At 40.8% G+C, this 22,876-nt stretch overlaps 2 protein-coding genes across 2 annotated transcripts in view; one reads left to right on the top strand and one right to left on the bottom strand.

Moving 5' to 3' along the window:
- Window positions 1-1,883: 1,883 nt before the first annotated feature.
- Window positions 1,884-3,462, bottom strand: GLRX2 (glutaredoxin 2). The gene is made up of 4 exons (XM_088524566.1): window positions 3,444-3,462; window positions 2,898-2,970; window positions 2,259-2,435; window positions 1,884-2,006 (listed from the first exon to the last, which is right to left on the bottom strand). Exons 2-4 carry the CDS (start codon window positions 2,961-2,963, stop codon window positions 1,887-1,889), a joined length of 363 nt encoding a protein of 120 aa, XP_088380692.1. The 5' UTR covers window positions 2,964-2,970; window positions 3,444-3,462; the 3' UTR covers window positions 1,884-1,886.
- A 734-nt stretch (window positions 3,463-4,196) lies between these two features.
- CDC73 (cell division cycle 73) overlaps window positions 4,197-22,876 on the top strand; it is an 87,178-nt gene continuing 68,498 nt past the window's right edge. Inside the window, exons 1-7 of the mRNA XM_088524389.1 lie at window positions 4,197-4,359; window positions 9,161-9,266; window positions 9,865-9,934; window positions 10,813-10,875; window positions 10,964-11,016; window positions 12,701-12,789; window positions 14,900-15,116. Of these exons, the coding sequence (XP_088380515.1) occupies window positions 4,229-4,359; window positions 9,161-9,266; window positions 9,865-9,934; window positions 10,813-10,875; window positions 10,964-11,016; window positions 12,701-12,789; window positions 14,900-15,116 (729 nt within the window). The 5' untranslated portion in view covers window positions 4,197-4,228. The remainder of the gene's footprint in view (window positions 4,360-9,160; window positions 9,267-9,864; window positions 9,935-10,812; window positions 10,876-10,963; window positions 11,017-12,700; window positions 12,790-14,899; window positions 15,117-22,876) is intronic.

Below are 22,876 nucleotides of genomic sequence, written 5' to 3'. Positions count from 1 at the left end.
AAAAGTGAATACAACTTAATTGACTACAAACTTTTTATTCTTCAACTGTGCACCTTTAATAGTGTAATGGTCCCTTTTCCATAAGGGAATATATTTTCCTATTTGCAATGAACGTTCTTAAGACACCAGTCTTGGCATTGCCTGGTCTGGCTTTGGATGTACACTATACTGAAACAATTGTGTTTTTATTGGATGTTTAACTGCAAGTGAAAATTGCTAGTAAATTGCATTCTGACTGTAGAATTTAACAATTAAATAAACTCTATGCATATTAGACCCATTTTACTTGTTTTTAAGTTTTATAATGATGTCAGCTTAATACTAATCTGTTATGGTGCTCTGTAGTTCAGTGTTGAGCTGCGTGGCTCCCCCATGAGAATAATCCTGAATTACTCTGTATTTGGACTAGTAAGTCACGGTGTAAAAATGAAAGCAATTATCTAGTCCTGAACCTTTTTTTACTTTTTCCCTTAGCACTTGGACTTACACTTTAGAAAATGAAATATGATGGAGGCAAAGGACTGAAGGCAGGTACCCCTGGTCTGTCTCCAGAGGTGTCAGTGATGGCTGAGCTCTAGATCTTCCAGGGACACTTACAGCTACACAAAGTTATCAAAAAAGTCCCAAGGTTTGGAGTGGAAGATCTCCCAGAAAAGACCTTAAAACAGGAAAAAAATAAGCTAGTTTTAAAACAATCATTTTCTTGCACTAGAAATAAAGTCTTTGTCCCCCAGTCATGTTTCAGAGCAATTAAAATAAAGGACAATGACTTCAGAATTTTTTTAATACAGATTAAAACTTTTTTTTTCTGTTTTAAGTAGAAATTGATTTGGCTGCAATACTTACAAGTATTGGAAGTATTACAAGTTCTGAAAAAATTAAGTTCCAAGAAGCCCTCCATCACGTGATAATTTAACACATGTTTAACACAATACAAAAATTACAAATACAAAATCTCATAGATGAGGTAAGGTCCTATAAAAGCTTAAGGATGCAGTTATTTCCAGATGCACCACTTAAAAGTCACTGCAACTTGGCACTTACATAAATGGTGCCTATTCAAGAGAAAAGTAAACCTATTTCCTGTAATACCAGCATCCTCTATTAAAAGATGACTGGAGGATTTCAGAGGGCACTTTCTAATTCCTTATGAGTGTCTTATTTCCATAATTTAAATATACAGCAAAAGGGCTGGTGGCAAATTCATAGAATTACAATTTAATCTGAGTAAAAACAAAGAGTCTAAAGTAGCAGAAAGATGTAGAATAAAATTATACCAGGCTTTACATATAGTAACATCACTACAAACTTGTTAGTTGTTTTGCTTTGTACTTTCTTCATGATGACCATTTGATATTCAGAGAAGAAATGAATGTAAAAGAATGATTCAACAGAGCTTTGACCATTTATTGTAATTATGCTGGAACAAAATTAGAAAGCAAATTAATTTGCAACATAAAATACAGGATTCTTCAAAAATTCAGTGCTGTGCAGCAAATCAAGAGAAGTTTTGTAGGAAACGGCAACGCAGGTCTCATTATCCATTTCCCAGGCACTGGTATAGTATTTTTCTAACACATAAATCTATATTTCTCTAAAGCACAGTATCAGCAATGAAAGATACCAGCTATGAGACATCATCACTTAAGAACCCCACAAGGTAGATGGATTTTATCACCATTTTGATTGTGGTAAAACTGAGGCAAATAGACCAAAAAAAAAAAATGCCATGCCCATGAGTTCTGTGTCAGAAAATCATCTCTGGTTCAGAAAGCTGCATCTTGACATCCTGCTATGTCCTGGTGCATAACTCTGTTCTTTTAATTTGTCTGAAATTCTAACTGTGCAAAAGGCTAAAAACAAAATAATCCAGGCTAGATGGCTGTTTACAATTTTCCTCTCAGTTGACATTGATGAACTAACGGAAGCAGCTTGCCTTCCTCATGAAGTCTTTGAGTATCTGTAGCACCTCCAACAAAAGTCCCATTGACAAACACCCTTGGAACCTAGGAAGCATAGGGAGATTGCACCAGTTACTTTTAGGAAATAAGATAAAATTTTTATTAATCTTAAAATCTTAGTTTATGTTTTAGTGTTATCATATGGTTCATATACATTTTGATAACATTTATGAAGAAAACTTTGTTAACATCTCATACACCACTCAAAAATGCAGAATTAGTAGTAGTAGTCCATGAAGGACATATCTGCAACATAATGTCTGTCTTTGCTTATACCATCTAAGAAGATATACTTACTGTTCTGCCACCCGTCATCTGCTCGAGAATATCTTGGAACTGACTTCCATTTTTATTCACATCGAGTTCTACAACTGTGTAATTTATATCCAAACCATCAAAAAGCTTTTTTGCCATTTTGCAGTAGAAACATGTTGTTTTAGAGAAAATTACAACACAGTTGTCTGAAATAATCTCCTGTATATTCAAAAGAAAGTTCAAATCAGTGTGCTTTGTAATTAAGTTCATGCATTTTAACATTGTCTAACAGTCACAAAACAAATAGATAAATCTGCTAATATGGTATCAAATACAGGAAAATTACTCCCTTTAAAGGTTTTCTAGGATTTTTTTTAATGAAAACAGCTGAGAAGCTCCCAGCCATACTAAGATGCCACCAACTGCTGAGTGAGCCCAAATCAGTCACCACATCAGCAATTTTACCATGTTTAATGTCCAGCACTGATGACAATACTGAATTTAACCAGAACATAGGAAAAGCAAACAAACAAAAAAGAATCCAACCTAGGAAGATGCAGACAACATATGCTAATAAAGATCCAATTCAACATGCAGAATTACTTACAGAAAAACACTGAGAGCAACTACCACTTCTGCAAACATTGAAAATGCGCGGAAATCTCATAAACAATTTGTTACCTGTACTCGATTGGCAGCAGCAGCATCACTAGACAGCCCTACGGGAGTTGGCAGCTGGTTCCCCATGCTAAATCTAGAAGAGAAAGGAGAGTGTCAGACCCACAGGCTTCACACAAATGGCACAAAATTACAACCACAGACTGTGCTAAGGGGTGGTTTCCTCCGACCCATCCTAGGGCCTGCCTCTGTTCAAGTACGTAACAGGGCTTCTCCCTTGCACATAAAGAGCCCAATTCAGAGGCTGATCAAAGGGGCTGCCTTTATACATAAGGGTGTTTTGTTGTTTTGGGGCTTTTTGGGGGGAGGGTTACGCGGACAACACGTCAACCCCAGAGGCCGGCACAAGCGGACGCCACCTCCCCGCCGCCTCCCCCCGGCGCCCCCGCCCGCACAGGCGGCCCCCGAGCCCGGGGCGGGGGGAGTCCCGGGGGTCCCCGCGGCACCGACCGTCCGCGCGGCCTCCCCAGCGCCGCGGCCGCCCCGCGCAGCGCCCTCTGCAGGGCCATGGCGGCCGCGGAAGGGGCGGGGCCTCCGCGCAGTCCTCACCGCGGTCGGGCGCGCTCGAGGCCCCCGCCGCTCCGCCCACAGAGGCGCGGGGCTGTCCGCGGCGCTGCCGGTGCCCGCGCGCGCAGGAGCCGCCCTCCCCGCGCATGCGCGGCCGTTGGGCGGCCGTTGCGGGGCGGGGGCGGGTCCCGGTGCCCCAGGGAGGCTCCGCGCGGGGCAGGGGCCGAGCGGCGCTCGGGGACAAAACGTGCAGGGGTCGCGTTAACGGAGCTCGGGTGCCGAGTGGTTCCCAGGCAACGCGCGAGTTGCTGCAGGGCGCGCGCGGTCACCCCGCGCCGCAGGTCGCCTGGGACGTTGCCCTCCGCTGCGTTTGCCGCGTCCTAACGCGTCCCTCGTCGCCGTGCGGGTTTGGAGGGGGTTCAGAGAACTCCTGGGAGCGCCCAGGACGAGGAGCCGCCAGCCAGAGAGCCCCGTTGGGGGCCGTCACCGCGGCGCGGCTCTGCTCCCCGCAAACACAATAAAGGCGCCCCTGGCTCGCGCGGTTCGTGGCTGCCCCCGTCCCCACCGGCCCTTCGACAACACCCGGGCGCTCCCCCGGTCCCGCGCCGCCCCCAGAGGCCCCGCCCCGCGCCCACAAGGGCGGGGCCCGCGCTGCCCGGCCGCCCCCTGCAGGCGCCGCGGCCGTTGCGGCAGCCGCGGCGGCGCTCAGGCGTTCGCGGCGGGCAGCCCGCGCGCAGGCGGCCGGCGGCGGCGGGTCCTGGCGCGGCGGCGGCGGCGGGGCCGGCTCGCGGCGGCGGCCGAGGGGAGGCGGAGGAGGCGGCGGGAAGATGGCGGACGTGCTGAGCGTGCTGCGGCAGTACAACACGCAGAAGAAGGAGATCGTGGTGAAGGGCGACGAGGTGATCTTCGGAGAGTTCTCCTGGCCCAAGAACGTCAAGACCAACTATGTCATCTGGGGGTGAGCGCCGCGGGCGGCCGCGCCGCGCGGGAGCAGGGGAGGGAGAAGTTGCCCCCAAGTCTCGCGGAGCGGCCTCGGGGCCCTGCCCGGGGCCTCCCCGGCTCTGCCGCCGCCTCGGGCTCGCAGCGGCTCTCGCAGCCTCCCCGGGGGGCGGCAGCAGCAGCAGCCTCCCCGCGCTCGTGTCCGCCTGCGGGTTCTCTTACGCGTCCCCTGGGCGCAGCGCCTCTGCCCCCGGCCGCGCTGCCTCCCGCTCCTGGCGCCCGGCTTTGTCTCGCCGAGGCGGCGAGGGCCGCGGCACCCGCGGGCGCTGCCACCCGCTGCGGGCGCTTTGTGCTCCGGCGCCTCCAGCCAAGGCCTCTCCCCGGCTCGGCTGCTGCCCTCTGCTTCCTACCTGTGCTCGCTTGGAGCACACAGCCGGCGACACTGCCTCTGCTGTGTCCGTGGTGGTGCCCAGTACCGGGCTGGCTCTTTAGGGAATTGAGGGTTACTTTGTGTACCTGTTGAGTTTTCGAGTTTAGCCTGTGTTGTCTACTATGCAGCAGAGTTATTCATTGCCCTTTCCTCTGTATTTAGAAGCCACCTATTTCCAGTTTTCTACCTAGATGGGCTTGAGTGAATCCCTGTTAAACTCAAGTGGAAGGATCATGCTCTGCATCAGGTGTTGCATAATGAAAGTGTTAATGGAATCTGTGAAGTTTAGCTGCCCTGTGAAGCTTAATAGAAAAATAGAGCAACATATGTATTAAAAAATGCAGTTCAGTTTGAGGCCTGGGAGTGTTCTAAGTTTTCATAATTATGTTAAGACTGTTAGAATTGATTTAGTATCCTTTTATTGGAGGGGGACAAGGCAACATTTGTGTTAATTTGTAGAAAGATTTTTTTTTTTAGTTTAGTGTTCTTTATTTTTTTATTTACTATAAAATATGAGGAATTAGGATTTTATTTATCAGTTTTAAATTTTCAACAGCTCATTTGGGGTTTATTTGCACTTCTCAGCTGAGTGAGGGATACTGAAGAGGAGATACTGATTTATACTGAAGAGGAAGAGAATTGTTTGCCTAAGTATATAAGCTTTACATTCCTGAGAAGTCCTAATTCTGTTTTTTTGTAAGGAAGTGCATAGACAGCTATGCGGTTCCCCTTGATTAATATTTTTCTCCAAAGCACTAACAAGTAACATCTCGCAGGTGAGTTTTGTTGCTCCTCTGTAAGGAGTAGAGGAAGCTCCTTTGCCAGCTGAATTTGCTGCTGCCTGGGAAAGCTCCAAATAGGATCAGAGTCCTTAAAGAAGGAGAGCACCTGGAGGAAAAACTTGTGTGTTAAGCAGGTAGGTGAAGCTGCCTTAGGGAAGGTTTGTGGGTGAGAGGAGGATGCTCTGAGCGGAGTAGAAGCAGTAGCATTATAATAGCTGTCTGTGCCCTCATATCTAGTGATAGATCTATTATAGTTTTTTTTTTGCCTTTTTTTTTTGAGTAAGTTAGTAAATCTTGGCTTAGGCCAGTGGCTTCTGAGTTTTTTCATAGGATCAGATTGTTACCAACTCACAAAGCTTCTTGTAAACCAGCACGCAGCTATACCTGTGTAATATTTAAACTGAAGACGTTGCAAAAGTGAGACCAGTTCTGTAAGCTACGCTCAGTAGCTCTGGGACCACAGTTTTGAAGCCATTAATTTAGGTAATTGCCAAGCTTATGCAGGGACATAGCATAAGACCTATGAAAGCTTTTAAGATTCAAAACCTTTCATATGCAGGTTGCTTGACAGGATCTGAGCTCTGCTTGCAGTGAGCAGTTGTTAACAGCTTCATCTTTCATGAAGCAAGTGTGATCTCTGTCTTAGGTGTCCCCAACATGGTTGCTGTAACCACATCTCTACTAATGGTCTAGAGAGAGTAATCCAAGTGGGAGCAGCAGTGGGGGCACTCTGTCCTTTCTGGAATTAGAAGTAGTTCCCTTAGGTATTTAATGCTGCTGCTCCTTGAGCAGTTAGGCTGGCAGAAGCCTGTAAGGCTGCCAGGAGAGCTATGTTGCCCTGCCCCGTCTTCTCCCAGTGCTAGCACAAGTGTCAGCCACACGGTGAATTGGTCTGAGGAACAGAGCCAGGTTAAAATTAACCTGGAAAAAAAATCCTAACCTTCATTTTAATCCAGGTCCCCAGATTTAGTTCACAAAACGTAATTGTATGAACTCTCTTGCTGGCACAAGGAGAAGGCTGGCCGGCCCAAGATGTTTTGTTTGGTTTGATCTAATGGTTGATATCTAGCCCCTGAATAAGGGTTATTTATTCAGTTTCAAAACCAAAGAAAGAAAATCTGTGCCTCAATGAAGCTCACTTGCTCTGTTTACACGATAGAGGGGTTTGTATGCATAGCTGGGAAGTTTTTAAATAGTAAGCAGCTGGTCATGGGTTTTGTAACTTGTGTGATAGTCTGTGTGTTTAGTCTTATATTTTTGAAGATGGCTATTTTCCTTTGTGGGTGAGATGTTGGCCTTAAGTACCTCTATAAAAAATCATGCTTTGGAGCACGAGAGAAGAAAAAGAACAGTTGAAAATGAGTGAATTCCTGGTGCCCGTGGATTATGGGTGAATGGAGAAACTGCAAATAAGTATCTGGTGTTGAAACCAAGCTGATGAAGCTCTACGGCTTTATGTAAACATTTTCTTTAGCTTAAAGATGGGGTTTTATGGTATTCAGTCACATCTCTTCATAAAATAAAGAGAAAATATAAAGTCCTGGACTCTGCAAATATTAAATTTTTTTTGAAGTAATTGCTGAGATTAGTAGCATGAGAAGTAAGAGGATTAATTTATTTTGCTACTTTGGGTGTTTGTAAAATTGAGCAAGGAAAGCAGCGTTGAAATTGGCATGGGTTTAGGTTTAGATTTTTGTTTATTTCAGGTTCTTGCTGCCTGAGTCTGCAGGGTCACCAACTGCTGCTGATATGTCAGTTTAGACTGTTAAATTTTCTTCCTTACTGTACAACTCCTTGCCCACCTGTTGCTTTTCCTTTAATAAGCAGCACCTTGTGTTATGTTTCCAATAAAAAATCATTTTACAACCATAATGAACATGGAGATCTCTTGTGTGTGGGGTTTATGTGATGAAGTACCAGCTGTGTCTGTTGGCCTTGGCAGCACCCATGGCTTTGTAGTATCATATTTTTAAATTAGTAGGGAATGGTTCATTATCAAGTTTCTAAATTATGTAACTTATTACTGCATAGTGTAAATAAAGAGTAGATAAATGGCTGGTCATTTTATATAATGTTCAATGAAGATGGTTACTCTTCAAAGTTGCTTTTTCTTTTAAGTTAATTCTGTAAAATGTTATTTGAAAACAAAAGTGATGTGTGTCGCATGATGTACTCATCACTTTGGAGTGAGTTTGAGGTGATGGTGCATTTTGTTGCTATCAGTATTGTGAATATTTTCACCACCCAGTTAAAGGCAGCAGTGAACTAGTAAGGTGCTCAGGAAACTCCTTGCTGAGGAATCCAGTTTTGTCAGCTGGAATTGTTAAAACCGCTTTTGAATGAACATTTCCTGGAAATGAAGGTACTGTGCCCCTTCCTGTGTCTGTTATCAGCAAAATAAAACCCCCATGTGGAGGCTAAGCTGTGGGAAGGAAGGAGCAGTAATAGAGTAAGACCAACCAAGTAATAGAGCAATACCACGTTTTACGTGCTTAGTCTCATAGTGTTGCCTGAGAAGTGGCTTCAAGGTTTCCTCTGATAACCAGTTCTCATGTAGGTTGTTGGACACATTCAGTCTAGTTTTAGTTTCAGTTAGAAAAGCAATAGTAGTGTTGTGTGTGTGTGCGCGCAGAAAAAGGGTCTTACACTTCAGTCACATTTGGTAGGTAGTCAAGTAGCTCCTGCAAGATAAAGGAAGCTGTAATTGAGGTGTAATCCTGTGATTTACCCCTTCCTTCCCCCAGTGGCCTCAAAATTGGTTTGCCTGCTGATCCTGGGGTCCCCTGAGGGATGGAGAAGTAGCAAAATTACCCCTTTTTCCACAGTTCTCTGGCCCTCCTGAGAGGGTTCTTGCAGCCACATGGGAAGGTGAGAGGAAGAGGAGTGATGGGGTAGATAGGTAGGTTTGGTGCATGTGGAGCCAAACTGGATGCTGGATTTTTGTTTGGGTTGGTTTTGTGCGGGGAGTTGCTGTTACACAGCACAAATTCCTTTTTAGACTTTTCAAACAAGCTGCTGTGAAGCTGAGTTTGAACTTGAGTATGGAAACTCCCTGCAGTTTTGTAATCTGTGCTACTAGTTTAGAGCGCAGTTAGTTTACAGTCACACTATCTTTTGGTGTTGTTTTGAACCTTGTGCTTGGTAAAGTTCACTGAATCTGCATACTTTGAATTCTTCCCTGTGATATCCTCAGTTTTACAAATTGTCTCATTATATCAGAAGAACAGGCAATACTTTTTTTTTTTTAATGTTTTTCATTTGAAATACATTGCTTCTGCCAAATAAGGCAGCCAGTGCCATTGACAAACAATGGATGTCAATGTAAAGGAACATCTCCTTATGGTTTTTCAGTTCTTGTCTATTATATCATATTTCTGATTTTTCTACTTCTTTTTATTCAATCGGTGTAGAGATTTGCATTTGACCACTTGTGTTATCAAATACGAGCAATAATTCAGCAGTTTGTAGTAGCCTGACTATAATATTGATGCCTGTTTTTTTTGAATCGCTGTGTACTAAGAATTGAGGCATTCACTAAATGAGTATGTGTTGAGGTTAGATGTTAAACTTGTTTTTTCTTTTTTCCTTTTTGCTCATTGGTGTTACAGGACAGGCAAAGAAGGCCAGCCCAGGGAATACTACACTTTGGATTCTATCTTGTTCCTGCTCAACAATGTGCACCTTTCACATCCTGTTTATGTCCGTCGTGCTGCAGTAAGTGGACCATATGGTATTTTTCTTGTTTGGTTGTGATGAGTGATGCAGGCATAGTTATTATCAGGAAATGATGTCTGAATTAGGCAGGGGAAAGGGAAGAAGATACACACTGGGGGTGTGTGTGCGCATATGCTTGTGTGTGTGCATATGTAAAAAAAACAAAGCCAAATGCACTATCTATTTGTGAGTTTGTGAGGAGTGTGGTGAGTATCAGGGCATGAGGGTAGTGTTTAAATGGCTGAATTTCCCTGGGGAGAGGGAAATAGATTTACAATGAAGTGTGTGTATGTGTGCGTGTGTGCATGTTCACATGTGTATTTTTTAAAAATCCTACTGCTACTACTTATTTGCAATTTTCAAATGAAGAAAAAGCCATTCCTTCCTTCTAGTTTTATACTGGATAACATTTTTTTTTACTTACAATTGCTTCGTAGAGAATATTGATTTAAGGTGAGTGGCTGTGGTTGCTTGGGAGGGAGAACACCTGTGTTCCTGTGTTTGTATGAATAAATAATTTTCAGTAAAAGTGAAATATCTTCAGCCAGGGACCTTCTGAGGGAATAATGGCCTCATGTCAAGTTTGCTCTCTTTTCAGACTGAAAACATTCCGGTGGTAAGACGACCTGATAGGAAAGATCTGCTAGCCTACCTAAATGGGGAAACTTGTGAGTGATATTTTTACTTAACTTCATGTTTATGGGACATCTGTGAATAAGGGCAGTAAACAGCAGTCTACTTATAGCTTAACTAAATATGCCAGGAATGCCCAAATGAAAGTACTTTTTCTTTTAATTTTGGTCTGTTTAACTATTTTATTAGTACTTGGATAGGAGCTCATTTTTGCATGCAGCTTTGGAACTGAGCTGCTCATTTATTATTTAGGATACTCAGTGTTTGTATTTTCCTTCCTTTCCCTATAGATTGTGGGAAACTTTATCCCACACCAAAATTCATATGTTATTGATAAATTCTTCAGTGTAACAACATGTCAAATAACTACCTCTTTAGCTGAGCATTTTTTCCTTGGTATTTAGTCATCTTAATTTTCTTTTTGTTACCAATATTCAGACTTAAGAGATTTTTCCTGTGTCCAGAGCAAGATATATATGGATTTCTGTTTCGATTTGCTGTGTTTTGTATTTTTTCTTAGAATATATTAAAATATGCTGATATTTGAGATTGTCCAGTTTTTGAAAGAAAGACCATCCTGTGAAAATACAAAACCAGCTTACTGCTGTTTTATTGTATTATAGACAAACTAGTAGATCTTGATTCCAGATGATGAAAGAGTTCCTCGACCCTGTTAGCTTCTGTGTTCTGTACACAGATTATAAAATCATTCGCAGATTTGTTGGAAGGGACCACATTTGTTGGAAGTAATCTGGTTCAAATCTCTTTTCAAGGAAGGTTCAATGTTTGACCACCCTTGCTATTATTTTTTCCCCAAATACTTAGTTGAAATTTCCCTTGTTGCAGTCTGTTGTCATATGGCCTTTTACTCTTAAAACTTTGTACTTAAATGAGATGTTGTGTTTGATTACAGCAACCTCATCAAGTATAGATAGAAGTGCTCCACTTGAGATTGGCCTTCAGCGATCCACTCAAGGTACAGTTTAACTAAAAAATAACTTTAAGGTATGTTTTATGAAAGTGTACTGCAATCTTCTATTTTTAACATCCTCTCTTTCTTGTAGTTAAAAGAGCAGCAGACGAAATACTAGCAGAAGCAAAGAAACCAAGAATAGAGGTAATGACAGGAACAGTTTGGGGGAGAAGGAAATAATTTGTATTTATTTTTGTAGCAACCTATCCTCTAGGTGTGCATGTGTGTAAGTGAACTGGAAAGAGTTTGAATTTAAGAATTTCAGCCTCTGATTTAAACTCGAGAATCTTACTTGCTAGAAATTCCGATGTGTTAAATGTATATCCTAGTATAAAAGGAGAAGGCTTGCCCACATGCACCTGTAAGAGCCTGTGCATTTATGTACTATAGATCTAGTTGAAAAGCTGCCTATTAACACAAATTTTGTGTTTGGAATATAAATGCTATTTAGTAATTGATTACTGTGGTTTGCTGTTCATAAGTTGGCATTGTAAATTATATGTTAGTTTTAGCTCTGTCATTAGATATTTTGTATTTATTTTACCAGTTATTTTAGTTTTTTTTGGTAGGAGTATAAGAAACTATTGTCCTTGGTGCTTACAATTGTCTGATGTGATGTCATAGGTAATTAGTTTAACAGTGTACCTCTTATTAAAAGCAATTTCTTGTTATTATACACACACAATTGCTCATTCACAGCTTTTTTTAGAAACTGATGTAATACTTTTTTCTTTTTTTAACTATGCTCATCCAGTTAAGTCTCCTCCGTATATTATTATAAGTCCATCTGTATGTATTTACAGGGTATTGAGGACTTCCTTTTAGATGGAGAATTACCGATAGTGTATAAAATCACTTATTCCAGTGTTGGATTTGAATATTCATTCATTGCAACTGCAAAAGAATTATAAGAACTATGAATTCTTATTGGTACATGAGCAGATGCTCACTCTGAGATGACCTACTGATGATTTTTAGTTCTTCATTACCCTATGTGGTTGTGATGTTAATATGTTTTGAAACTACAGATCTCCAAAATGATGATTTGGAGAATGAAGAAATCCGTGTGTGGTCCTAATACAACTTGTGGTCATCTTCTGTTTCTTTACTGGCTCTGCCAGCTCAGAGCCATTTTTTACAAGCTGTTCAAAGAACATCTCATTGCAGAGATCCAAGATCTTTCCTAATAAATGATTGTGACTTCAGGCTTTTTAAAGAGCTTTTTAGCAGGAAGACAAACTTGATGCTGATTTAAGCTTTGCTGGTGAGCAAATCAAATGGACTGCAAGTGGCCCCTGCGCTAAGAAACTGATGATGTGAAACTAGATCCCTCTTTACTGCTTCCTCTACTTATGAGTCTCTCAGACCCACCTTGAGTAACCAGAGGCTTCCTTACTTGTGACTTTATGTGCATTAGGAATGTCATTTATAAAAGTTCTGCATTAAGATGTAAATTATAAAGAAAATCATTGATTAAGTATTTAGGCAAATTTGAGTCAGATAAGTTTACCTTAAGTATGTGTGTGTATGTATTTCCTATATAAATATGTGCTTTGGTTGCCAACTCTAGTTGTCTGGCTGTTTTCGTTTCTTTTGAACAAGGCCTTTTAGAAGGGAGTGGTAGTTTTGTTTGTGTTGTTCTAATTATGTGTGATGGTTCTTAGGAAAATTTCAATAGCTGCACAGTTAACATTAGTGCATAGTTACAAAAATGTTTGGAAATAAATACAGTCTTTGTTTATCCAAAAAATTAAACTGAATAGTTTTAATTGTATTTTTATTTTGCTAAAAAGAGAACACAAAAAATAAACACTACTGTCACTACTAGGATGAAGAGTGTGTGCGTCTCGATAAGGAGCGGTTGGCAGCTCGGTTGGAAGGGCATAAAGAAGGTATCGTGCAAACAGAGCAGATCAGGTAGGAATGTTTTTTCCTATAGACAATACTTAATTAAAGACTTAATACTTAATTAAAGGTCTTAATAAAAGGTAACAGTTCTGTTCAGGACACCCATTCTTATTTCTGCCCAGTAGCTCTCAGTGAAAGTTTTCTTCCTTTAACTGCTAGCATTAGTAGCTCTTGAGGAGACAGAATTTTGTGTGGCTGTTCAAAATACTGGTCTTGATTGGAAGTTCAGAGCTCACAGCGTGGGATTATCTGCCGGTCTTCGGAAGCGAGCAGACAGTTTGCTTTTTTCCTCTAATCTGCCATTTATGCTTCCTTCTGCCATGGTGTTTAAGCAGTCTGATATAGTGAGAAGGGTTTTGAGGGGAATCCGGTGATTTTGTGCTGTTATTTCAAAGGAAAAAAAAATCAAAGCTCAATTGAGCATGTGTATTGCATTCAAAAGAGGGAAAACACTATAAAAGCAGATGCAGGGGTGACAAGACCTCTTAGTCCTTGTTCTTGAATAGATAGTTGGCTAAGAATAATGTGCAGTTATTGGCATAAGTAGTAATTAATATTTCAAGTGCTTCAAACTTATGTCTGATCACCTTTCTTTTTCTGTTGTACTCATTGAGAATTCTGCAGAGAATGACGCTTGTCTTTTGGGTTATATTTTGCCGAAGTCAAGCAGAGAGGAAATGAAGTTATAGCGACATCTCGTTGATGCCAAGGGTTTTAGGTTTAGTAAACACTTTGCAGATACCTGAGAGTTTATTGTCAGTTATGTAAGTTCGAAAGTCTAAGATAAAGCAATTTGCTTAATATCTGTTGTGCTTCAGCTCTTGGAATGTAAAATAGGATTTGTACTTCCTGCGGTTAAGTGTGTGAGTATGGATTAACTGTCTGCCTTGTCGGAGTTGAATCTTATAAATAACAAATTTCTCAAGAATGTGTGTGGTCTATCAAATGGAATTTGTTTCTTGCAGTTAGGTATGTTGTCTACCCTCTGTCAGAATTAAATTTATCACTTTACTTTTTCAACATTAACATGCTAAGTGTTTACAGAGTACACAATTATACCTGCGTGGATATAAAATAACTTTCGATCATCTTTGTCTCATGTGTGGATGTATTTAAAAGCAAATGGCAGAAAGAGGTTTGATTGTCCCATCTTGACTAAAAGTCAGAACTGTGATGATAGATTCATTGTTTTGTATAAACTACTTTATTAAATTGCATGCTAGTTTGAGTGTATCAGGTCATATTTTTTTGAGTACTAGACAGTGCTGCAATGAGAATTACTGTATGTAATTACGTTCCATAGTTATTGGCTTTTAATAAAAGGTGTAAAATTGCCCTTTTAATAGTGCAATTAACACAAGCACTGAGGTTGAAATGTGTGCACATCACTCTTGTTACTGTATACTTAGCAGCAAAAAAAGTTCCTTTTTCAGAAGCTTAACTGCACAAGTGGGGTGTTTCATACCCAGTGCTTGTATTAACTTTTCACGGTGATCTCAAAAAAAAAAACATGTAAAATTGGATTGGGTGGGTTCAGTATTCAGTCCTTTTTACTCTTCAGCTCACCTGTAAAGAAATAGGGCTCACTGGCCCTCCAATTCTGCTGTGTGTACAACTAAAAGCAAACACAGGTGAAGATATCACAGTCCTGGACTAAGCCAGACACTGCAAATATGGCTTGAATGAAGACAAAGTTGCTACTATCTGCTGTTTGTTTGGCCAACATGCTCTGATCTGGGAACACTGATTTTCTGGGTGGCCAAGTCCCTGTTGCAGAACTTCCAACAGATATTAGACTAGTGCTATGTGCACCTCGCAACAACCAGGGGTTCATTGACTGATCCACTCTCAGTAACAGGGAGCTCAGCTTCAATTAGCAGTGTAAATGGCGCTTGGAATTTGTGGTCTTCCCTACTGCTTTTTATAGCAAGGTTTTTTTAGTGCTGTGTGGAGACTTGTAGACCTGTACAGAGTCGCCTTGCTGAAAAATGGTTCTAGTTTTCAAAGTGGTACTGCCAGCTTGTATGTAATCTCTAAGTATATGTCTAAGAAGTCAGTTTTTTTCAGGAGAAGCTTTTGTGCTATTATTCAGTCTCTTCTGCTATTTTTACTTGTTTAGGTCCTTATCTGAAGCCATGTCTGTGGAAAAAATCGCTGCTATCAAAGCAAAAATCATGGCAAAGAAAAGATCGACTATCAAAACTGATCTGGATGATGACATAACTGCTCTTAAACAGAGAAGTTTTGTGGATGCTGAGGTGGACGTAACCAGGGATATTGTCAGCAGAGAGAGAGTGTGGAGGACAAGAACTACAATCTTGCAAAGCACAGGCAAGGTAATACTCTAGCCATGTAACTACTTTTATGAAGCAAATACAGAAGGGAGAAAAGAAGGTTATTTAGCCTGATATCTACAGATGGTTGGGGGAATTATGCTTAGAGTGCTTTGTAAAGGTAAGTTGGAAAGCTGTTGGCACATGGACAAAATATTTGTTTCTTATTTTAAGCATATTGCAGCAAGCTATATCCTAAAATTCTTGCTTCAGCTGTTCAAAAGATGCCAGATAATCACTTGGTTCCTCTCAAAAAACTTGATTTCTGCAGTTGGGAAGGCTCTTATGAAATCACTCAGAATCACAGAATGGTTGAGGTTGGAAGGGACCTCTAGAGATCTAGTCCAACCCCCCTGCTCAAGCAGGGACACCCAGAGCATGTGGCACAGGGTGGCATCCAGGTGAGTTTGGAAGATCTCCAGAGAAGGAGATTCCACAACCTCTCTGGGCAGCCTGTTCCAGGGCTCTGTGACCCTCACAGGAAAAAAGTTCTTCCTTGCATGGAGATGGAACTTTGTGTTTCAACTTACACCCATTACCCCTTGTCCTGTCACTGGCCACCACAGAGAAGAGCCTGGCCCCATCCTCCCTACGTTCACCCATCAGGTACTTGAACGTGTTGATCAAATCTCCTCTCAGCCTTCCTTTCTCCAGACTAAACGGGCCCAGCTCGCTTAGTCTTTCCTCATAAGATAGATGCCCCAGTCCCTTAATCATCTTCGTGGCCCTGCGCATGCCTATTGGTTTAAAACAGATGAGAAATTGGTGAAAAGAGGGGGATTTCACAGGAAAAGGGTTAATTATTCTGTCCTTGTAATAGCAGTGAGTTGTTCTAGTGCTTTATGCAAAATCTAACATAACGTGAAGTTTTAGTGTTTCTGTCTGTGTGTAAGAAACACTGGAGCAGTGGGAAAGGTTTGGAAAAGCCTTTGTGAAGGCCCCATGGAAGCTGCTTGGGAACTTAGGTGTATTGTCTTAAGCAGATTGCTTGCTACTTGTCTCATTGAAGAACTTTGATCAAGGAAGCTGAACATCCTGCAGCAAAAGCCCTTTTGACTTTTCTGCATGATGTCCGACTTGCTAATGTGCCTGATAATTCTTTTTATTGCAACCAATCACATTCTGCCTAGTATGGATTTATTTGGTGTCTTTTGAATCCTACTGGAATGAATGTAAAAAGCAATGGTAACTTCAGCAGTAAGCACGCACCATCTAGTGTGAGACTGTTTAGTACCTGAATTCTCTCTTCAGAAGCCTTCGGTGAGTGGTAATGAGCTGTGAGCCCTCCCTTGCCCATTGCTTTGGTTTGGGCCAGCTCCTCAAGCTCTCCTCTCAACAGAGAAAAGTCTCTGTGTGTGAACTTATCCAGACTTCCCTGTCATAAACACTGTTGCAGGTAGGTTGCAATAGGAAAGGAAAACTTTAGGGGCCCCAGCACAAAAAAAAGCTTTCTGACACTTTTCCTGTTTCTGATGTACTCAGAATTCTGTTTAACTGGCAGTGATCTAACTTTACATTCATGGAATATTTAGTATTTCTTTGGTTGCATTTTACAATTCTGAAGCTGGCTTTTTTCTTCAAATAGCCTTCTCTGCTTTATATAACTGCCAGGGTTTTTTTTTTTTTTTTTACACCTTCACATGAGCTCCCATTTCTTTTCACATCTTTAGAAGTCTTTACAGTGCTTGCATTCTCCCCCTTTTAGATGCTTTTAATTTTCTTTTGAAAAGCATCCTCATTATTATGCAGTTCCACTTATTTGAAGTTAAACCGTGGTGGACTTTTTCCTGCATGTGGATTTTTTTTTTTCCTCACTCCAGCAAGAATATTGAATTTGAGTGCATTGATACTGTTGTTAGAGTATTGAGCAGCAGCATCTCAAAATAGATGAGACTGCTAGGGGCTAAGAGATGCTTTTCCTTTTTTGACTTCTCTGGCCAGAAGCAAATGCTTATGATGGCTAAATAATTAATCTCTGCTTCACCTTCCTGGCATTTGTTCAGGCCTTAAGGTAACTTCGGTCTCACAATTAAGGTATTTTCTGTGGAAGTCTCTGTGGAATATATTGTTGTCCCTGTTAGATTTGGTGGCTGTCAGGATATCATTCATTGTATTTACTTTGCTTGACTCTAGGCTTTCTGTAATGCACAGCTAGTTTCTTTATCTGCAGCCCCTCTGCCCCTTTGCTCTTGCATAACTTGTACTTGCATATTGCAGTGATTCCTGACTATCTCTTTCCTGAATTTCTGAGATGACTTGTTTTTAAAGCCTGACACTTGAAATCTAGGCATCCATCCTTTCTTGAGAATTTCTAGAACTAGATTTTTTTGTGTCATTTTTTTGGTGGTTTTCTGTGTGATTGTTAAGCAGTTCTACCTTAGTTTTGAAAATAGTGTTTGCTTTAATCCGCAGTGAGTCATCCAGCAAATCCAGTTTTAAGTATCTGTTGGCCTTCCCTAAGACTTTAGTATAATCTTCCAGGGTTTATGAATAAAGTGACATTTTTATATAATCACTTTTCAGGTCCAGATTTTGTTTTAGTTTACAGTTTTCCTTTTTGCTGTAGTAGCTTCCTGTGTAGAGACATGCAGCATGGCTGCTTTGGGGACTCGGACGACGGTCTAGCCAGTTTAAAACAGTTTGCAAAAGCAGCCTAAGGGCTTCATGCTGGAGATGGTTTTGAATTCCCTTTCCATGCTTTTCTTATCAGCCACAGTTGTTGGCAGTTTTTAAGAAATTCATCTCTCTTATTTGGCCACACTCTCGCCTCTGCCACGCAGCCCTTCCAGGTGGGCCCAGCTCGTGCGCTGGAGCGGGCGCAGTGCGTGTCACACGGGTGCAGCACCTGCACAGGACTGATCCAGGCTGCAGCGTTTGTGGGTCTCCTGGCCTCCTTTAAGACACCTCCCAAATTGCTTCTCTGCTGCCCTCCCTGAGGCTGCTGCATGTCTGCTTAAGGTACAACAAGGCAGTAGGAGTTTTGAATGACCTAAAAGGCATTTTAAATTATTGTTTACCTGGATGCATTCCAGGAAGGAGATTGTTCATTTGGATCTATACAACTAGTGATTGCCCATGTTTTGTTTTATTTACCTGTTCCCAATTGCTGCTGTTGCCTGTAGGGAACTTAGCCCTTGTAAGGGGCTGAGGGACAGAGCATCAGAGTAGGACTATAAACATTAGATGGGGCAAATGTGAATTTAGGGTAAAAAAAAAGAATTTTTAATGGGATTAGCTTTGTGTGAGATTGAAGAGTGATCAAATAGGGACTCCTTATCCAATTATCTGTTAATAACACGCTATTTATTTTAGTGTGTTATATCTTGCTATGAGATCGCACTTTTATCAAACTCATGCCTATAGCTTAGTTACATGAAGTGCGAATTGCAAATCTTATTTCTCTGTCAATAGAAGATTGTTTCTTTGTGTACCTATTACTTATTTGCTAGATATAGGTTGAAGCAAAAGTCTCATTTATTGCTTCTTGATGCTTCCTCTCTGCAGACTGTCAAATTAGAGTCTGTCTCAATCTGTGTGGTTAATCTTCTCCTTGCTTAATATTTACTCTACATAAAAAAGAGAATATTCTGATCTATGACTTTAAGATAAAAAAATAATTTCTCTGGCATTTTCATTCCTAATGTAGTAAGCCTAAGTGAAACAGTATTTATCTTCTGCCTTATTCTGGTACTTTGTATTCTTTTTGGAAGTGCTTAGATTAGACTGTGTAGCTGATAGTCTTTTTAAGTCTTGGTTTGGAAGCCTAGGAGGCTGTGTTGAAAAGAACAATTTTTTTTCAATAGCTCTTGGGGGGAGCCCTCCATCGCTTCTCATCAGTTTCATTTTGGTTGTTGCAATTATGTTGTAATGTTCTAGTTGTCTGTACTCACCTTGGGAAAAGAAGGTTGATGTACCCCATGTATTATGAAAAGGGTGTTACTACAGAATGAGCTTGGGCTCAAGTCTAACTTCAGCTTAGAGAGCATGAATGAGAGTCGCATGTATTAAATTTTATAATCTTTGTGGTTTGGGGTTTTTTCTTGTTGTTGTTGTGGTTGCTGGCTTGTTTTTATTTGCTTTTGGAAACCTTATTGTGCATGATGATGAGAACAGACTAAAATGATTGGGGTGATTATAGCTGACCTAGCTAGAAGGATTATTGCTTTCCTGGTATGTGGCATTTGCCGTGGATATAACACACAATTGCAAACTTACTTACCTAATACAAAATCTTACTCTACCTCAGAACATAATTCCTCTGTGATTTTCTTTATTCCTGTATTTGGTATTATATCACAGGAATGACTTTTTTTTTCTCCCCTTCACTCCTGCTCTCTTCTCCAAATGGACCCCTTATTTAGGATGTTCAGTGTTTCTTATTGTGTTATGTCCCATGTGTTATTTCCTGAACAATGTTACTAGTGCAGTTAGTTTGCTTGTTGTTTTTGAAAAATTAAGATCTTATACCTATTTCAACAACAATATATTTGAAAGAAAGCTGTAAGAAATCTTTTAAAGTTGCTCTTGTTTTTGTGCTGAAGTCCTTTGAACATTCTTGTCAGTGTTAAGAGGATTACAATTTACAGTCGTAATGAGAATTTCAGTATAATTTTTGTAAGTTCTTGTAGCTGGAAAAGATTTCACTTAAAGTAATGCTTACAGTAATACTAACAGTATTTTAAACGACTCACTTATGTCCGCTAACTAGGGAAATTTCAAAGAGATTCTTTGATTGCAAAAGTATTTTTACAGATGGTCTCTAGGTGGCAGAAATGTTCTGTGTTTCAAAACTCACCCTCGTGGTGCATTGAATCACCCAGTTGAGTTGGGGAAGGTGTGCCGAGTTGATAGAAACTGCTCTCCTCATTAGTGCTCTCAAATGCAACAGGCCTGTGGTCTTAAAACGGTTGTGCACAGACGTAATGGCAGGAGATGGCTCATGTTCCCAAATTCCCTTTTATTCCTTAACCTCGGAGGACTGCTCTGTTAGTACTTAGATAGTAATGATGTGTTGAATACAGCATAAAAAGGACAGATGGGTTAGCTCATGAAGCCTTTATTCATTTTGAATTGTATCTTGTTGTGTAAATGGGTGCCTTGAATTCGTCGGAAAGCTTGGAGAATAAAACATTGTTGTCCGAATGAAAATTTTGGGTCTACTGTGAAGTAACTTCACCCAACTCGAGTACTTCTGTGACTAAAAATATAGCGCATGTGTTCATATGCTGCATTTACAGCAAAAATCACCTGGTTACTTTTGTTTGGTTGCAGGTTTTATGCAAGGTTCTTATTTCAGGATATTAAGTTATCTTTCTTTCAGACCTTTCTGCTAGCCTTTATTCAAGTTAAATATTTCATATTTTTCACATAGATTCCTTTGCTATAAAACATCAGTGAATAAAATGGAATAGTATAGAACACATGAACATATGAAAATATATCCAGAAATATTTAGGGGTAATAGCTACATGTATTTGGGGCAGTACTGTAGGCTGTAGTATCACTTAACCTTTCTTATTGGAACATAGAAAAACATTATTTTATTCGCAGAGTATCCTTGTGTGAAAGGTACTGTGTAATATTTTTTGTTTTGATTATTTTTCTGTGAACTTGTTTTTCACATGTTCCACAGTCTGACAATTTAAAAACTTCTTAATAAAACTGAATTTGTTACTATAGGCCATGCATCTGCTTCAGCTGCTTACCTGTACAAAATCCAACCGTTTCTTACGTTGCTACTGTCCTGAAAGCACAGCAAAAAAGACCTCTTTATTTTGGCAGTCCTTTTCTAAATTGCTTTTGCATTAGTTTTCTGTTTCAAGCATATTGTTTTATGAATTAATGTTACGTACAGGTCAGTTGTGCACAGGATGAAGTGTAATGCTTTAAGGTTATCTTCAGTTCAGAAGGACCGGGGGAAAACAAATTGGCCTCAGTAGTGAACGATTTGTGAACTGATGAAGATACTTTTACTTGGAAATGATGCCATAAAGGACTCTGGATTTAAATACGCACGTAAAAAAAAATCTAAACTTAATTTACTGTTTCAGGTCATGCTTTAATTGTTAAGTTTTTAATCTCTGCTGTGTTTCTATGGGGCCACCTGCATACTGCTGGCATATCTCATGCCATAGTATAGGTATAGGAATTGCTAGAAATGCGTGATGGGCGCATTGCATTTCTGGCACAGCATCATACAGCAGCTGTGCTAGTAAATTTTGCAAATTAATGACTTTTTTCTCTAAGAAAATTGTCCACTAAGTTTATCTGCTCATAGCTCCCTTTCTTCTCAATTTACTGTGTTAGCTACCATCTTTTATCCTTACAGTTTATATTTTATGCAGGGGTGGCCTTTTCAGGGGACTGGATGAAGATGGGAAGAAGAAACTGTCATTTTAGGGCTTTATTCAAAACAAAGCAAAACCCGAGAGCCTGATTAGGTAATTGCTCTCTTTTGGTAATTGGCTCTCTTTTCCAGTGTGATGAATTATTATCAGGAGCAAGCTTAGTTGGAATCAAGAGAGAGCTTTCATAGGAAGGACAGTACTCCAGGGAGAGAAAAACAAAAACTGATGAAATGGCACTTAAATACTAGGGGTTTTCTTAAGCATTGTTTTTAAAGCCCATTGACACTTCTCAAAGATTTAATGCAGTTTTTTCTTCTCTGTGTCCCAAACCAGAAGGTTTTAGTAAGAAAAATATTACATTTTGTATTAAGTTTAACTAACTGAAAGGCAGAGGCTAGGGTGTGATCACAGTTTGACCTCTTTAGGTCAATCTCTTTAGAACAAGGAAGACTTAGTGCCTTTTTTTTTTTTTTTCCCCTCTCCCCATCTGCTGTGCAAACCAGTGAGTAGCTGCAGCTGCTCAATCACTTTTCTGTCACAGCAATGTAATCCTGCGTCCCAGAACAAGATGGTCATCTTAGTTGTGATCATCTCGGAGTGTTTATTAAAACACTGTTGTTGTTTTCGCCCTGCCAAAGAGATATTAGTTTTGGCCTTGGGGGACTTGCATTTTCATGATGTCAAAGAAACAGTCAGCAGGAACACATTGTAATTCCAGGCTTATTAATGTCTTCTCAGTGGTCTAGGAGGGTTCGTTTTTTTTTTTTAGCTGGAATAAGCTGAAACTTGGTTCAGAACATGCAGTTTCAGGTTACCAAAGGCAGAGATGCTTATGTGCCTTTGAAAACTCCAAAATTTAAAATGGAAGACTGATTTTGTGTAGGTTGAATATAGGTTTTATGAGTGGATTAAGAAAGTGAAAGCTAGTTGTAGTTTTGTTGAGACTAAAAGAAGCCTTGGCCCCTACGTGGACTGTCACTCTTGTAAATTCTTCCTTATATTAATTGGCTTCCCCCTCCCGAATTTCTCAAGACCCGGTAGTTTGTCATTTCGGCGAAGCAGCCTGTGCTGAAGCGCGGCAGCAGCTCCTGTGATTGATGCATTGCCCCTGCCCAGGGTCAGGAGGAATCTGTGAATTTCCCATGAAAGCCGCCCGCTCGGCTCATTTTTCGAAGAACAGACTTGAATTTGAGTGTTCTTCTATATCTGATATGTGCATGCCTCACAGCTCTTTATTATTTTTTCTTCTTTTTTCCCCCCGAAGATTTCTGTAGCTGGAAAGAACTTCAAACACAATTTTGAGACAGTTCTTTAAGGCTTTGTGGGCAGCCCTGCTTCTGTGCATGGAAGGGCTTTGCCTTCCTCAGTCGTTTTTGATGCTCTTTCAGCCCCTGCATCTCGGGGCTGCCTGACAGC

This window comes from Tinamus guttatus, unplaced genomic scaffold (genome assembly GCF_059628265.1).
Source record: "Tinamus guttatus ecotype Peru unplaced genomic scaffold, ASM5962826v1 Tinamus_guttatus_pri_ptg000211l, whole genome shotgun sequence".
Lineage (NCBI taxonomy): Eukaryota > Metazoa > Chordata > Aves > Tinamiformes > Tinamidae > Tinamus > Tinamus guttatus.
Note: the sequence above shows the minus strand (reverse complement) of the source record. Positions and strands in the feature narration are given on the sequence as shown.